This window comes from Phalangium opilio, unplaced genomic scaffold (genome assembly GCF_054372755.1).
Source record: "Phalangium opilio isolate 3A_F unplaced genomic scaffold, DU_Popi_V2 ptg000045l_1, whole genome shotgun sequence".
NCBI lineage: Eukaryota > Metazoa > Arthropoda > Arachnida > Opiliones > Phalangiidae > Phalangium > Phalangium opilio.
In genome coordinates this window covers 5,152,399-5,168,282 of record NW_028324168.1, presented here as the reverse complement: position 1 = coordinate 5,168,282, position 15,884 = coordinate 5,152,399, and the positions used below count along the sequence as shown (strand labels likewise).

General features: G+C 36.2%; 3 protein-coding genes across 6 annotated transcripts; 1 reads left to right on the top strand and 2 right to left on the bottom strand.

Moving 5' to 3' along the window:
- Positions 1-325: 325 nt before the first annotated feature.
- LOC149676982 (C2 domain-containing protein 5) lies at positions 326-11,302 on the bottom strand. Of its 4 annotated transcripts, none has more exons than XM_089837913.1 (17): positions 11,125-11,302; positions 7,713-8,252; positions 7,365-7,625; positions 4,858-5,042; positions 4,492-4,792; positions 4,163-4,429; positions 3,706-4,090; positions 3,477-3,638; positions 3,175-3,411; positions 2,816-2,902; positions 2,630-2,719; positions 2,468-2,549; positions 2,297-2,383; positions 1,610-1,668; positions 1,349-1,474; positions 1,107-1,280; positions 326-1,022 (listed from the first exon to the last, which is right to left on the bottom strand). In XM_089837913.1, exons 2-17 carry the CDS (start codon positions 8,243-8,245, stop codon positions 927-929), a joined length of 3,132 nt encoding a protein of 1,043 aa, XP_089694039.1. In that variant the 5' UTR covers positions 8,246-8,252; positions 11,125-11,302; the 3' UTR covers positions 326-926. The 4 variants fall into 4 exon arrangements, with proteins under 4 accessions (XP_089694039.1, XP_089694040.1, XP_089694041.1 ...); XM_089837914.1 differs by having other exon boundaries at positions 3,175-3,408; XM_089837915.1 differs by having other exon boundaries at positions 4,858-5,039.
- Positions 11,303-11,354: 52 nt separating this feature from the next.
- LOC149676981 (endoplasmic reticulum-Golgi intermediate compartment protein 2) lies at positions 11,355-13,646 on the top strand. The gene is made up of 10 exons (XM_089837927.1): positions 11,355-11,590; positions 11,656-11,764; positions 11,834-11,880; positions 11,943-12,159; positions 12,220-12,315; positions 12,387-12,442; positions 12,520-12,618; positions 12,695-12,792; positions 12,874-13,039; positions 13,123-13,646. The coding sequence occupies exons 1-10, from the start codon at positions 11,488-11,490 to the stop codon at positions 13,446-13,448; spliced, it is 1,317 nt and encodes a 438-aa protein (XP_089694053.1). The 5' UTR covers positions 11,355-11,487; the 3' UTR covers positions 13,449-13,646.
- Positions 13,619-15,756, bottom strand: LOC149676980 (putative methyltransferase-like protein 15 homolog). The gene is made up of 4 exons (XM_089837929.1): positions 15,371-15,756; positions 15,171-15,307; positions 14,710-15,102; positions 13,619-14,649 (listed from the first exon to the last, which is right to left on the bottom strand). Exons 1-4 carry the CDS (start codon positions 15,602-15,604, stop codon positions 14,244-14,246), a joined length of 1,170 nt encoding a protein of 389 aa, XP_089694055.1. The 5' UTR covers positions 15,605-15,756; the 3' UTR covers positions 13,619-14,243.
- Between the last annotated feature and the right edge of the window lie 128 nt (positions 15,757-15,884).

The following is a 15,884-nucleotide window of genomic DNA, read 5'->3' as shown; positions in this document are numbered from 1 at the left end:
ATTGTGCAAAAAAAATAAATAAATTTATTATTACCCTTTCTTCCATCTATTACAAAATTACTTCATTAAATTTCTAATTTTATTGAATAAAAATTTAAGCTTTCATTCACTTATAATAAGGATTGCAAATAAAAAATTTTAAATAGTAACTGACACTTCAAGGCTTACGAAATATCAATGGAAAATGCGCATGCGCCGATTTGGCTCGCTTTTCCCGCTTTATTTTCAAAGTAAAGTTACTCACGTGGCAATCCGCCGCCATCTTTATTACGGCGGTCTCGAATCACTCGAAAAAACTTTGAAAATAAAGAAAATTGTTTGATACTAAAAATTCAATATTTATTTATTACTAATATTTTTATTAAAAGTTGCTGTATTATTATTATTATTATTTTTATTTGAACAATTGTTTCATTATTTCGTCTGTTCATTAAGTCTGAACACATTTCATCATCTTATAATTGCATAGCTGATTTGATTTGCGCTAATATTAATATTAGTATTTAATTATAATTTGGGAGGATAAAACAAATCTAACAAATTAATTATAGGAACGTAATACTTGGAATGTATAATTAATTTAAAGTAAACCTTCCAAGTTATAAATATATAATTATAAATTCGTTGGGTGCTTGGTAATACTTTTCGTAGCGTAATTACAATGATAAACATTGTAAAGCTACTAATAAGGTTGCGAGATGAGATTCCAAATTAAATTAAATTAAATTTAAATATTTAATTAATAAATAGCTATTGAAGTCGGGCCCCAAAAAATGGGAGGAATTAGGGTTATTTTTAGTATCTATAAAAAAAAAAAAAAACAAAAAACAACCATCCTTAAAAAGATTATAAAACATGACTTATAAACCCTGATGAGTCATGATTTTTGGCTTATTTTTAATGATTAACAGCGATTTAATGAATTATTAATCATTAATGGTAGCTGGTAGACCAGTTAGATGTTGAGTTGTAGAATACTGAACACTAACAGCATCGCCAGCGACTTGAATTAAACATTGGCCCTATTTTGAAGTAATTTTGATGTTTTTTAAAGAAAGCACTTTTAATCATTAACGGGAGGTTTTAGGATATGGAAATTACTCAACTGCGCTTGTAAAAAGATTTTTCCTGACCTGATTCTTATGCGGATTGTACATTAATATACATTTAGTCATCTTAAAGCTCAAGAAGGCATTTCCACCCAAAGCAGCGACGTGAGCTCTAACTATAGCCAATACTTCGGTAACGAAGCTTTGTATGAATCCACTTAACCCACCAGACTATAATTTAAACTTCTTAATGACCGAAATAACTCGAAAAACAATTAAAAGAAAGCGAAATTACTCACCTCTCTAATGCTTGTACTTTCTCTAATGAAAAAGAAATCGAGATTTCCTAAATAATGTTCAATTTTACCTCCAGGAACGTAAGTTAGTGGCGTTAGTTCAATGCCAAAATGTTCCCGACGTATGCTCTAAATTAGTTTATTTTCCAATCAAATAAATTATAATTAAAACTCAAGTAGAGTTAATTATAATTTATTTTCCAATCAAATAAATTATAATTAAAACTCAAGTAGAGTTAATTATAATTATAATTATTAAATTACGTTAAAATGAAATCTTCCTTCCGCTGATTGACTTAATGATATTTGAGTTTTTGGCATAGCTAATTTAAAAATATTTAAAATCAAAAACAAACACGAGTCGCGTCTGCTTTTGAAGTTAAAGTTCGGGTGGTAACATAACATTATACCAAGAAGCGATATCTAGTTTATTAGGGAGAAGGTATAAGATGTCTAAGTATTCGCGCGCGCGCCATAGTCCCAGTCCCCCTTTCAAAATACAAGGGGGGGGGCGTAAAAGGAGGCCGCCGGGCTATTTCGCTGCCTCTCCTCAGTCGGAAAATATGACTGTAATTTTCGTCATTCGCGTCGCCGCGCTGACGTGACTTTTCAAGAACCAATGAGCTGCTGGTTGTAATTTAGAGGCGGCGGGGATTAACTCCGGACCTACTATACGTTTGGACTGGAGATAAAGAAGGAAATGTGGCGAATTTATTCATATCTTCTCCCTAATAAACTAGACGTCACTTCTTGCCTTAACCTTTAAAGAACGGACTTTTCCCAAATATAAAACGAATTAAATATTAAAATGACAATCTTATTACAATATGATGATAATTAGCATTTAATTAGTCTTAAAAACGATCAAGGCCTACTGCGCCATTCGCCATTGCTTTAGTGGCGTCTGCTATCCAGAACCCGAACTTTAACTTTAAAAAAAACCAAGCTTACTTGGTTTGGAAATTTCTCCACTTTTTTCCATATCCATATTAAATAATAAATCAGGTTCGGATTCCGTTCCGACACTTGGCAATGAATCTTAAATAATTTGTTTTAATTTACCAAAAGATAATTGAACTACCTAACTCGGAATTCTAATTAAATTAGAATTAAGGTACTAACTATGTTTGGCTTTGCTTTTTTGACTAGCAATAGAAAGTAAACCGGATTCGCCGAGACCTACTGCAACGCCATTCACATAGACCTATTTATTTTTTTTAATCAGAAGCGAGAAGCAATTGTTTTAAAAGGTAAAGCGTTGCTGCAATAATTTTCCCTACTAACTTGTAGTTCATCTTGATCAATCAGATCAATTTCAAATTGCAAGCCCGCTATGCAGCATGGGGTCAATTTCCGTAATTTAACGAATAAGCTCTAGAATTACGTTTATGTATATAAGTATATAAAAAAGATTCAGAATAGCAACTAAGTAATTAACTCTATTGACCACAAAACAGAAATTATCGTCACCTGCAATAAAAACTCGAAATGTTGAGCAAATTTACTGCTAGCATGATGACTTGGCAAGATTTTTGTGCGATACACTCTAGTAAACATCTTTTCGAAAGTTTTAAACCATCAATTAGCGTTAATTAAAAAGAAACAACAAACACAATTGACCATGGGAGCCCAGCCAAAAGTATCTAGTCAAATGTGATCTCGATAAAAGAGCTGCTAAATTTTGATAAATTTGATGCTAGACTATACGAAAAACTTCCCAAACTAAGTCAAAAATATAGGATATTATAGGACCTTTCACGAAGTTATAGGACAATATAGGAATTATAGGACGCCTGGGCTCCCTGATTTACTTCCCGAAGGAAATATACCTGTATATTAGATATAAAACTTTCGGCCATTCCGGGTAACGTTTCAGTATTGCATAGTTCAAAACCAGGTGGTGGTTTATGGTCACTCAACAATGAAACAATATCTACTTCATTGTCATCAACTTCCAGTACAAAAGCGTCCTTATTACCCGAAGAAAAATCAATTTCGTTTAACTCCTCCATCATGACCATCTCTCCATCTTCGGTTCGACCATTTACGTGTTCTTCTACCGTCTCCTTATTGCGGTATTTGCATTAAAAACCAAACCCATCGCTGCAATTAACCTATGCTTCTAACTTACAATAACTGGAGGTCGCAAATCGTAACACTCCTTATTAATTTTGACAGTGTCTTGTACCAATTTCTGAAGGTCAACTAATTTTGTCGGGTCAGCGCCCTTTACGGAAGTTATCTTAGGAACTGAAGGTACTGGTAATGATGTCAAGAAGGCGCTTGTTCCGGACTATACGCGTATATACTTACAATTAAAACTGTCCAAACACATAAACCCACTAACTAACTAAACTTACAGCTATTCCAATTATGACTTTTTCGCCAACAGCTACGCTAAGATTAAGTCCAAACAATCCATTCATCCCCTTAACTTTCATTTTGGCTAAAAGTTGTTTGTGCAATTCGTATTCCAAAAATGGTAAGCTATCGCTGATATCTTTAGCGCTCTGTTCTCCTTTACTGTCTTTTTTCGTTCTTATAACTCTAGCTTGAATAAAGCACCCTTTACCCGTTATGGGTATACCGGGCGGGGGTTCGATGGTCATAAATAAAACGTCAGGTACTTTTGACCGCCGGCATATGGCGCATTGAGTTAGATTAGCTGAAAAAGGCACGCTAGATTCGCTGTACGCAATATGGCACAGACTGCAGACGTTATTATTGGATTGGTCATAATCGGACCTATTTAATGCGGACATAAATTGAGATATCTGTCCCTTCCATCATCCATCCAGCGTCAAACTATAATCTTACCAATCGGACCCATAAGGATGTCTCGTTTGATTAGCTAGATTGACATCGACACTTAAGGGTCTTTCTTTGGCCTTTAAATCTTTATCTTTCTCGCATTCTACCAAACCGCTGCTAACCCGTCTATCCATCCCAGTGGAGGGACGAGAAGTCAGAGCTAGACCTAACATTGGTGCGTGATTCGAACCGGGATTGAACGAATTATCATACTCTACTGTTGGTAAGAGAATAGCCGCGGTACCACTGGCTGATAAGATGCATACGTCATCGCTAAAATGTTTTTGTAACATTTAGATCATTGTGGTTTGTTCGAGGAACCAACTCAAATCAACCTTATATCCGTAGCTTCGGAGTATCCCAAGACAACATTACAACCCAAGGCTCTGGTATGAGATCGAATCTCTTTCCTGATCTCAGTCCACCAAGCGTCACGCGTTTCGGGGTCATCAGGGTTGTTGATTTGATCTAAGAGTTTGACCGAACGTGAGGATACAACGCCCCCAATGTGTTGAATGACGTGAGGTGGGAATTGCTTCATAGTTATGAATGGATACTCCAACATATCCAACCCATCCTTGTTCAAAGGCGGTCTTAATTTTCCACCACCGGGTAAACCACTCGCCGTAGTTGTCCCTGAGGAATTTCAAAAATCAGGCTTAGGCGCCTGCCTAATTTTCGTGGTTCAAAAGATTTCCGACCTTTGGGAGTCGTGCTTAGGTCAGGGTCTGATAATCTTCGAACAGCCAAGCTCCCCTTTGAGGGTGAATGAGCCATCTTTGTTATTGGGCCAGGATTGACGGGCGAAATATGTCCGTGAAGATTGGCGGTAGTAGCGATAGTTGTCACTGCGATAGGCGGGTTATCTTCTAGCCCGGGTGACCTACTGGGGCAAAGAGGATCGGAACAAATTCTCTTCAAACCACTCTGGGGGACACTTCGATTTGAGGAAATAGAAGCGGAAGTGGTGGCGGTGGAAGGTTGAGAAACGACTCGTTTAATACGCTGTTGCGTTAATTTTAAACTGTTTTGTCTTCTAAAAGCTCCACCGTCTTGCGACTGAATATCGGGAGTCTTTATCGCTACTCGACAACGACTGGTACACGGAGGGGAGGGCATTCGATTCGAAGAAAATATCTGACATTTTGGCAATGGGCGCGGAGAACACGGGAGCCATTTGAGCGGAGAAGGGGACCTGGAGCGTCCGAGAACGCAACTTTGACGATGCCCTCCCGAAAGGTTAAGGGTGGGAGAGGGTGGAGAGGACGAGGATAGAGAGGCCGTGGAAAGGACACGACGTAACGAGGCCGAGGGAGACGTGCGTTTACGATACACTGGGGCAGGACAGAGCAGAAGCGACGGGGACGAACCAGAACCCCTCAAAGACGGAGCGCTGAAGAGAAACCATCACCGGCACAACATGGAAAATATAACCAACAAACGAAAAAGACAAAAGAAAGAGGCAGGAGGGAAATATTTTGCAAAAGGAAGAAACGGAAAAATAGAAAAAGAAGAAAAGAGGTTTTTTTCTCTCGCAAGCTCAGAATAAACTGAAAAAGTAAAAATAACACCCATAACACTAGGCCTATATAACCAACGTAGAATAGAAATCCATCTCTCTACGTAAGATATTCAACAATTATCTATCTTTAAGATGACAATATGTATAAAATTATTTAGTAATACACAACGAGTTTACAACAATTAATTTACAATCAAACCGCATGACACGTTAACTTACAAAATCATTGACTTATGTAAGTAGAGATGGACCTCGAGGCGGGGGGAAAACTCTAAGTTTACTACAAGCCACGACAACACAGGTCTTAACATCTTAATTGGTGAGTTTTGACAATATAATTTCATTAGGTGGATTAGAAGAGGGAATGTCACAAGAGCTATTAACACCTCCAATTCAGTTCAATTACGGATATCGTTTTAATTATTTTCTTCCATGCACCACTTCAACATGCAAATTTTAACGCCGTCTCTCACAAATTTATTTCAAAGTATTATATTTTCACGCAGGATTTTAAGGTTGGCATGACCCTGAACTATTTTAATTTTATTGTGTTCGTTATAGATTTTAATAATAATTAAAGGTGTAGTAGCATTAAAATTTTTAACATTTTATTTTGTTTTGAAACTTTTTTAACGTAAAAAGAATGCTAGGATCCATTATAGCGCGAGCAGCTTGAGTTCGTGAGCACGTGGGCTACGGTTCCATTGAATTTGAATATATTTTGTTTTGGGCGCCATTTATTTTTGCGATTAAAGAGACATCTGGCGACAACTCAACCATACAGGCCGGTTAGTGACGTCAAGCAAGATTGCCAGCTTGAATACTAATAAAAATCTCCTTGGTACAGCCCTGATCGCCGTTTAGGCGGTTATGTACAGGGTCGGAAATAAGAAAAATATCTTATAGGACATGCGACCCCCCCCCCCGTCCCCTTTTTTGACCGAAAAATTTATATGACATTTTCTAAAGGAGTGTGCATAAGTAGTGTCGCATCTTCATGGTCAAGTTATCAAAACTTATTGGTCAAAATGTCCAGTGACCCCCTTAGTTTTTCAAAATATTATGGGGAATTTTTAAAATTTTATTGGACACTGTCCAGAATGTCCTGTGCTTATTTCCAGCCCTGGTTGCGCCCGCATTATAAAATACGTGACTCAGGAAAATAAATTGCGTTTGACCGAGAAACCGACTTAACTGTGGTGAATTTAATTTATAATTATAAATTTGTCCTTCTTTACTACCAAAAATAAGTAAAATTGAATCTGAATCGTCTGAGGTAGGAAATTTCGCTAAAAAGCCAAGGCTTAAGGTATGACGCCAGTGACGTCACCACTCACCACTATATAGTCATTCTCCTAATAGTGACGTCACTACAACCTATTTTATTTTCCGTTTTTGAAATATTTTAAAATTTTCAAACATTAAAACTAACTTAATAGACTTAATCTTCACATTTTCTGGCATTTAAAAATACCAAAAAATAAATAAATGGTAGCTTAATTAAAATGCTACTATCCCTTTGTTTAGTTTTTGCTTTTGGTTGGGGAACTTTATTTTTATTAGGGGGGGGGGAGTCATTTTATAATTCATTTAGCAATTAATTAACTTTGTTAATCACTTTAACGCGTACCGGTATAAGCTTAACAGTATAATTTTAAAAGAAATAATGAAATTTTATGGACTTACTCTCTTGTTGATTCCTTTGGAGGTGAGGTTGCGAGGTTTGATTCATTGACTAAACGGACTAAAGTCACAGCAGTTCCAATTCCTCTAACTACTATACCAGACTCTCCTTCCAAATCAAAACACTGGTGATAACCAATGACCGCGTTTCCACCAAGTTCCAAGGCTTTAAGACCAATTTTACGTTGTACCTCTCCAGATAACTTAGAAAATAAAGTTTGACGGGCTTCATTTGAGGCTCTGGGAGTTCTTATCTTGTCAATCCTACAATAAGGGAGAAAGGAAACAAAAACTAGGCCTATTAGAACTTCAATCTTATTTAAATGATTAATTAATCTGTTCTGAACTTACCATTGATATTCTGGATCATCATTAACAACCAATTCTTCAACAAATCCTAATATAGCTTGGGCTCTATGACAATGAGGTACACCGTGACTATAAAAGAACAGAACTCCGCAAGATGATTCTCTGTATTTGTTTGAATCACTGAATAAGTCCACTTTAACCATGACGTGTATCTCTCCTCTTAAACCGTGCATGGTATCATAAATGGGAAACCATCCCGACATGACTGGTCCAGTTTCTTTATTAAGCAGTGGATTCAGATCAATGTAAACTTTCCCGATAGCGTCATTAGCACTGTATGTATCATAGTCCATAATTCTGATTTGTAAAGGTTCGTCTTGCAACTCTTCATCATCAACCTCAAACTTGAACCATTCAGAATTCCATTGAGGGTTCAAGGATCTCCGACAAACTTCAGTTTTATAAGTTGTATTGCCAAGTTTCACTTCCACAAACGCGTCTGAGGTGTCACTAGCTCTATCCATTACAGGGAGGTTTCTCCCCGCTAATATTCGTACTTTTACTTTCCCAGGCATTTTAATTCTATAAATATGAACCAAATATATTGATTTTACGGGATTTTACATAAATGTAATCCTACTAACTCTCCCAACCTCCCAACTCCTGATTTGTGTCATCTACCGTTCTCCATCATTTAATAATCACTCTGATACTCTTCACTTAATAACAGCCCTACTTAAACATAACGACAAGTTAAACTCCACCTTACTCTTACTGGGAGACTTCAATTACTCAAAGTTAAACTGGCCACTTCTCACTCCATTACCTGGTGCCACGAGCTATGCAAAAGATTTTTTGGACTTTACACTATCCCATGCTATATCACAATTTATTACTGACAATACAAGAGCTGGTGGTCTTACTAGTGATGATAGTCTTCTAGACCTCATCCTTAGCACTGAGAAGAATCTTGTTTATGATATCTCCAATCATTCCCCACTTGGCCAAAGTGATCATTCTATCATAACTTTCAAAATTAACTGTACTATTACACCATATCACCAAAGGCTGTTACGTAACTACTTTCAATGCGACCTTAAATCATTCTCAAGCAAACTGGAACCCGTACAGTGGGATGTCCTGCTACAAATCGCTCAATCTGATGTCAACCAAGCCTGGCACTCATTCCACTCTCTTATCGCTAATTATCAGGACGTCTTCACGCCTTTTCGCTTACCTAATCGAATGCCCACCATAAAAACCAGAACTACCAAATCAAAAAAACTCAAATCTGGGGCCTGGAATTCTTATTTAAGATCTAAACGTTACCACGCTTCCGTCAATGTTGTCGCCGTTAAGTTTGAAAAATATCGCAAAGCGAGAAACGCTTATACGAACCATCTACGTAAACTCAAGCGTCACCAGGAAAATATTCTAATAGAGCAAATCACTCACAACTCCAAAGCCTTTTACGCTCACGTCAACAAACACCGTAAATCTCGCTTTCCAGTTCTACAACTACTAAACCATGACGGTACCTATGCAACAACACCACTTGAAAACGCTACATTACTAAATACCTACTTTGCTTCAACGGTTACCAGCACCTCTGCTAACCATACGGACCCATTGTCTTACCCACAATCAACTGTAGGACTGACCCAATTTACCTGCACTAACTCTGACGTATTCTCACTCTTAAAACACATCAATTCTAATAAATCGCCAGGTTCTGACAACTTACACCCGTTTATATTAAAAAACTTAGCAGTGCATCTCACTCATCCCCTACATACTCTTATCTCCCACTCATTCAATACTGGACTTTTACCTGATCAATGGAAACAAGCCAATGTTACACCCATCCATAAAAAGGGTAATAGAAATGACCCGTCTAATTACCGTCCAATCAGCTCCATTAACCAAATTGCCAAACTGAGTGAATCACTTGTACATAAACAACTAATTGCCCATCTAAACAATGTCAACTACTTTACCTCGGCCCAACATGGTTTTTTATCAAAACGCTCCTGCACAACTAATCTCCTCCTCGCAACTAACCAATGGACCACTTGGCTTGACGAGGGCTATTCAGTGGATGTTCTATATCTAGACCTCGCCAAAGCATTCGATTCTATCCCGCATGACAGATTATTGGCTTCCATAATGGATGCGGGCATTACAGGGCAGGCGTTTAACTGGCTTCGTGACTATCTCACTAATCGTACCCAACGTGTCGTCCTCAAAGGGACTCATTCCACCTGGGCCACTATAGATCAAGGTGTCCCGCAAGGTTCCGTTCTTGGTCCACTACTGTTTAACATTCTTATAAATTCGCTCCCAAGTGTTGTGAAGACTGCCCAAGTACTGTTATTTGCCGATGACACGAAGTTATCCCACGCTATTCGTGGTATCACAGACTCCATACTACTTCAGGCGGATCTCCATTCTGTTGAACAATGGGCTACAACCAATGGCCTTAAATTTAATGTCGCCAAGTGCGCTGTACTCCATTTGGGTCGCTCTAATCCAAAGTACACTTACTACCTTTATGATCAACCTCTACACCACAGTATCTCAGAGCGTGATCTAGGAATAACGATGGAGCCAAACCTCAAATTTAATGCTCACACGAACAAAATTTGTAAAAAAATCCACTCCGTCACTGGCTTAGTAAGACGTAATTTTGCGCGCCGTTCTCCTAAACTCATCCGTACCCTATATAACGCTCTTATTCTACCAAACTTGGATTATGCCTCTACCATATGGGCCCCAACATCTACCGGTACTCAAATGATGCTCCAAAAAGCTCAAAATCAATTTACTAAGCTTACACAAGGAATGGAAAAAATTCGGGCGCCTCAGCGGCTTCACAACCTCAAAATAGTCAATGTTCAAATTCGCCACCTTATTAATGACCTATGCCTCCTTCATGACTTTTTCAACAACAACCTGGATTTAAATGTTGAACCCTTATTTGAGCTGTCATCACACTCTACCACTCGTGGTCATTCATATAAACTAGCAAAACCTCGTGTTAAAACTTTATTGCGCCAAAACCATTTCACACAATCGATCATCAATCACTGGAATTGCCTCCCTTCGGAGATTGTGGCCATTACCAATAGAATTCTTTTTCGAAAGTCCCTTATTAAGCATTATAAATGTCAAGCCGCATAACTAGTTTTGCAAAGCAACTTAATTATATTGCTCTATATTATTTATAAATACTAATTATTGTGATAATAACTATTTCTGTAAATACTCTCATTTATTGTTCTTTTACTAGTCTGTCTTACTATTACAATTTTAAGTGCCTTGTCTTTTGTTTTATGGTCGCCACAAGTCATTCCTGGCTTATTGTACCAAACTTTCTCAAATAAATAAATAAATAAGTCCAACCTAGCCTCCCTCCCCCTCTTAAAAAAAAAGTCTGACCAAGGCTTAAACTTACATTTCTCTTAATAGTCGAGTTTTAACCAGGGATGGGCAAATCGTTAATCAAACAGATGAAAAGGTCGTAAAAACTTGTTATTTATAGACAATATTCCCTTAAAATTCGTATAAATTATATTTAATCTCGTAACCTCCATCGTCTTTCTCCCGCTTATTCGTGCGACGCCGACGCGACTATTTGATTTTTCTAACCAATTAAAAAACACTTCCATTTTCAGCCAATCATAAAAGAACGCCGGTCGTGAAAATCAAAATGGCCGCGTCCATGGCTTCTTAGTTTGCGTTAAGCCTTAGTACATCAAAGAATGAATGAATTTAATTAGTATTTAAAGTTAATCAAAGTAGAATTAAATTAAGCGTAATGTTACGAAAACGAAATTCAACGTTAAAAACGGTAAAAGAGTTGGATGCTTTCCCTAAAGTACCTGAAAATTACACTTTTTCAACTACATCAGGGGGAACTGGTAAAATCCAATTAAAAATTAATTTTTTAAAGCGATGTTTCAATTCCATATTGATTAATTTTCAGTATCAATAATTGGCTATATTCTAATTATAATTCTCGCAATCTCAGAGATTCGAAATTACAGCTCCTATAATGTTAAATTCAAATATGATGTTGATACTGATTTTGACAGGTAAACAAACCACCCCCAAATTAGATCATTAAATTGCTAATAAGCCCTCCATATCATTTTCACTTATAGCAAAATTAAAATTAACGTAGACGTAACTGTAGCAATGCCCTGTGATGGTAAAAATCACCATTTTAATGTCATTTAAAACACTTAAAACTTACCCAAAGTATTAAAACAGCAATTGGTGCTGATGTCATGGATGTCACCAATCAAAATGCTAAATTTGAGGGCAAACTAAATGAGCAAGATGTTGTATTCGAGTTATCAGGCTCTCAAAGAGTGTACTGGGACACAATGCAAAAGCTTAATTTGTATATTAGAGAACAATATCACGCTGTACAAGATGTACTTTGGAAAGAAGGCTATGTTGGACTTCTTAAGGGCTTCCCCACTGGGTAGAAATATTGAGATTAAATAGAGAGATGAATTGAACTAAATATCATCTTTATTAATAGAGAATTAGCTTCAAATAAAGTTCCAGATGGTTGTAGAATACATGGAACCCTAATAGTTAACAAAGTTTCCGGGAATTTCCATATATTGGCTGGAAAGTAATAATAATTTCCCCAAAAATTTAATTACACAAACCAACTAAAAACTAAAGGAAATAATTTGTTTCTAGACATTTAGCTCATCCAGCAGGCCATGCTCATATTTCAATGTTTCTAAGAGACAATGGTACCTCCCTAATAGTGTCTTAATTAAGTCTATTAAAACTTAAATTAACTTCACACTAACTAAATTAAAAATTTTAGACTACAACTTTTCTCATAGAATTGATGGGTTGTCATTTGGTGAAAGTCATCAAGGTCTCTTTGATCCTTTAGAAGGAGATGAGAAAAATGCCCCAACACGTATAGTCTACTAATTATTATTATAATTAATTTTCCCTAACCTAAACCACTGAATGTAAAACTATTTATTAAATAGATTTTCACATGTATCAATACTACATTAAAGTAGTACCAACAGAAATTATAAATGACGGAGAAAGGATAAACACTTATCAATATTCTGTTACAGAACAAGTATAACAAAAACAACTGGAATAACAATTGTAATATAAAGTTACCAATTACTAATGTGAATTAAATTAAATTTAACACTAGGATCGTCCAATAAACCATGGAGCTGGTAGTCACGGAGTCCCTGGAATCTATTTTAAATATGACGTATCCCCCATTAAAGTTTCCGTAACTAAAGAACAAAATTCTTTGTTTTGGCATCTCTTAGTTAGATTAGGAGGAATTGTTGGTGGAGTATTTGCTACAACTGGTAATTAATTAAATAAATAAAACTCCCCCTCTTCTTAAGTTATAAATAATTAAACTAACATTTAATTAATTAATTTATTACAGGAGTGATTAATTATCTAGTCAGCATCCTAGCAGATGTTATAAGTAATAAATTAATCAACAGCCAAAATTCGAGATCTGAACCTAAAGGGAGTATTATTATTCCTGGGCCAACTACTAACATTCTACCCAGTCTTCCCAGTGAAAATTTATTAGCAGAATTGACGGACTTTTATCCCAATTTAGAACCTTTAAACTTAAACTCAAACTCCAACTCCGGCATTCCATACAATGATAATCTAAATAATCTTCCGCAACAGACTAATGGCATTTCTTCTTCCAGTGAGAAATTTGTTAATTCTCCTCTCCAAGCTCCTTCATTAAGTTGATTAATTTAATTAACTTAAAATTAAAAGCTGTTTTAATTTAAACATTGTTAAATTAAATAGTTATCAATGTATGCAGTCTTTTTTCTTTTAGAATCTTGCTTTTGTTAAAAATATATTTAATTTTTTTCCTAAGTCATATACTTTTATAAATAAATGGTTATTACGACAAATAAAAGTCAAATTGTATTTAATAAGTATTTTTGTGTCTTTTTGCCTTAAAGGGAGGGTGAAGTAGAAAATCAAGTGATTTTTTTATCGATTCTTCTACTAATTATAAGACCAGTCTGCATAGTGAAACATTCAGGAAATACCAGTTCCGAATGATTTTAAAATTCAAATTAGGTTCAGATTTTAAGGATAATTTTAAACAAGGACTGCCGACCAATCGCGAAACGCCCTGCCTTTTTGTTAACAAAATTCTCGTGGCACGCTCCATGTCTCGCGCCACCATTATCACGTAGCGCGCGAATTTTATCAAATCTCGTGATAAATTTCTTTAGGCATGGCGCGTGCCACGAGAATTTTGTTAACAAAAAGGCGGGGCGTTACGCGATTGGTCGGAGGACCTTCTTTAAAATTATCCTTAAAATCTGAACCTAATTTGAAATAATTTTAAAATCATTCGGAGCTGGTATTTCCTGAATGTTTCACTATGCAGACTGATCTTATAATTAGTAGAAGAATCGATAAAAAATCACTTGATTTTCCACTTCACCCTCCCTTTAAAACATACAATTTTTTGACTATAACTTAATAGTTACGCCGTAATCTTTCATAAATAATACAATATTTATACTATAACTTAATAGTTAGTCTCAATTTGGCTGATCTACTCCTCGGATTCATAATTACCTCCTCTTCCGATGGTGTAATGACGTGTTTATGAAGTTGTTTCCATAATTTGGGTTTAATAATTTCATTTAATTCTTCTTGTGTATGAACTTTAGCACTGTTATGGTATTTGAAGGAATACATCTTCGGAGCTTCAATATCCACACCCATTACGTGTCTTTTAACAATTCTATCTTCTAATGAGTGAAAGGTTAAAATTGCCAGTTTTCCCGTTCCTGGTTTTAAATATTTCGCAGCAATATCCATGGCATAATTTAGTTCATTCATTTCATTATTGACGAAGATACGTAAAGCTTGGAAGACTTTAGTGGCAGGGTGTGAGAAACGGTTCAATTTATCTGTCAAGTTACTATAAAAAGGCAATTAGTAAATATTTATTAACACTGTAAACTTATAAGTAATTAATTACTAATCATTCCCATAGATTGTAGCCACTAAATTGGCTAATTGTTTTGTAGTTCTAATTTCCATCATCATGTATCGAGCATCTATGATTGCTTGCGCAATTTTCTTTGATTTTTTCTCTTCTCCGTATGTTTTAAATATTTTGGCCAAATCTATTGCATCTAATGAGTTGACAACATCAGCTGCGGTTGCTTGATTAGGAAATCTATCCCCATCCATTCTCATATCAAGGGGGGCGTCAGAACTAAGGGCAAAACCTCTATCAGGTGATTCAAATTGCATAGAAGAGCAACCAGCATCTAATATCATCCCATCAACACTATTTTCTTCAACCCCTTGTTCGTTTAGGAGTTGGGGAAGTTCACTAAATCTCCCTAAAAGGGGGATCAATCGACCCCTTAAGGAAATTCCAATACGATTTTAAGTAATTATTTTAAACGGGAGATAATTAGTTAAAACGTTTACCCATATTCATCCGCAATTTTTAAAGCATAATTGTGTGCAACAGGATCTCTATCGAGTCCATATAAAGAAACATTGTGATTTGCATTCAAAATACTTTTAGAATGTCCCCCCGCTCCAAATGTAAAGTCAACAAATACCTGAAGGTGTTATTAATTATAAATACTTAAGTTTAATGAGTTGTCATCATCATCAATGATTACTTGTCCATCTTTGGGTTGCATGAAGTTTAAAACTTCATTCACCATGACGGGGATATGCCGCTGCGGAACTTTGCTGTCATTTTTTAAGCCTTGGTTGATTCTAGTCTCGGTCTCGGCGGCGACCGTGTTTAGAAATTTACTTAATGAAAGGTTTAAATTCTTAATTACAAATTTCCGTTTACTAAAACTAAAATTTTTCATGATTAGTGGTGCCGAAACTTGAAGCACACGCATGGTTAAATTGGAAATACGAATATAAATAGGCCAAATGACGACATCCGGTTGGTTTACCTGCTTCCGTCACGTCAGTGACGTCACCATTTTTTTTTCTTACTTGCTGAGCGAACGCCGTAACATGGCCGTAACGCCGTTACGCCATGGCGTTACGCCAGTGTAAAAATATATATGACGGTTGATTCTTTTGTTCGCGGGCTAAATGATATAATAATAAGTTTATAATTACCAAAATGCGAGAATTTGGCGATTGGAATTGATTCTATGTATATTTATCTAC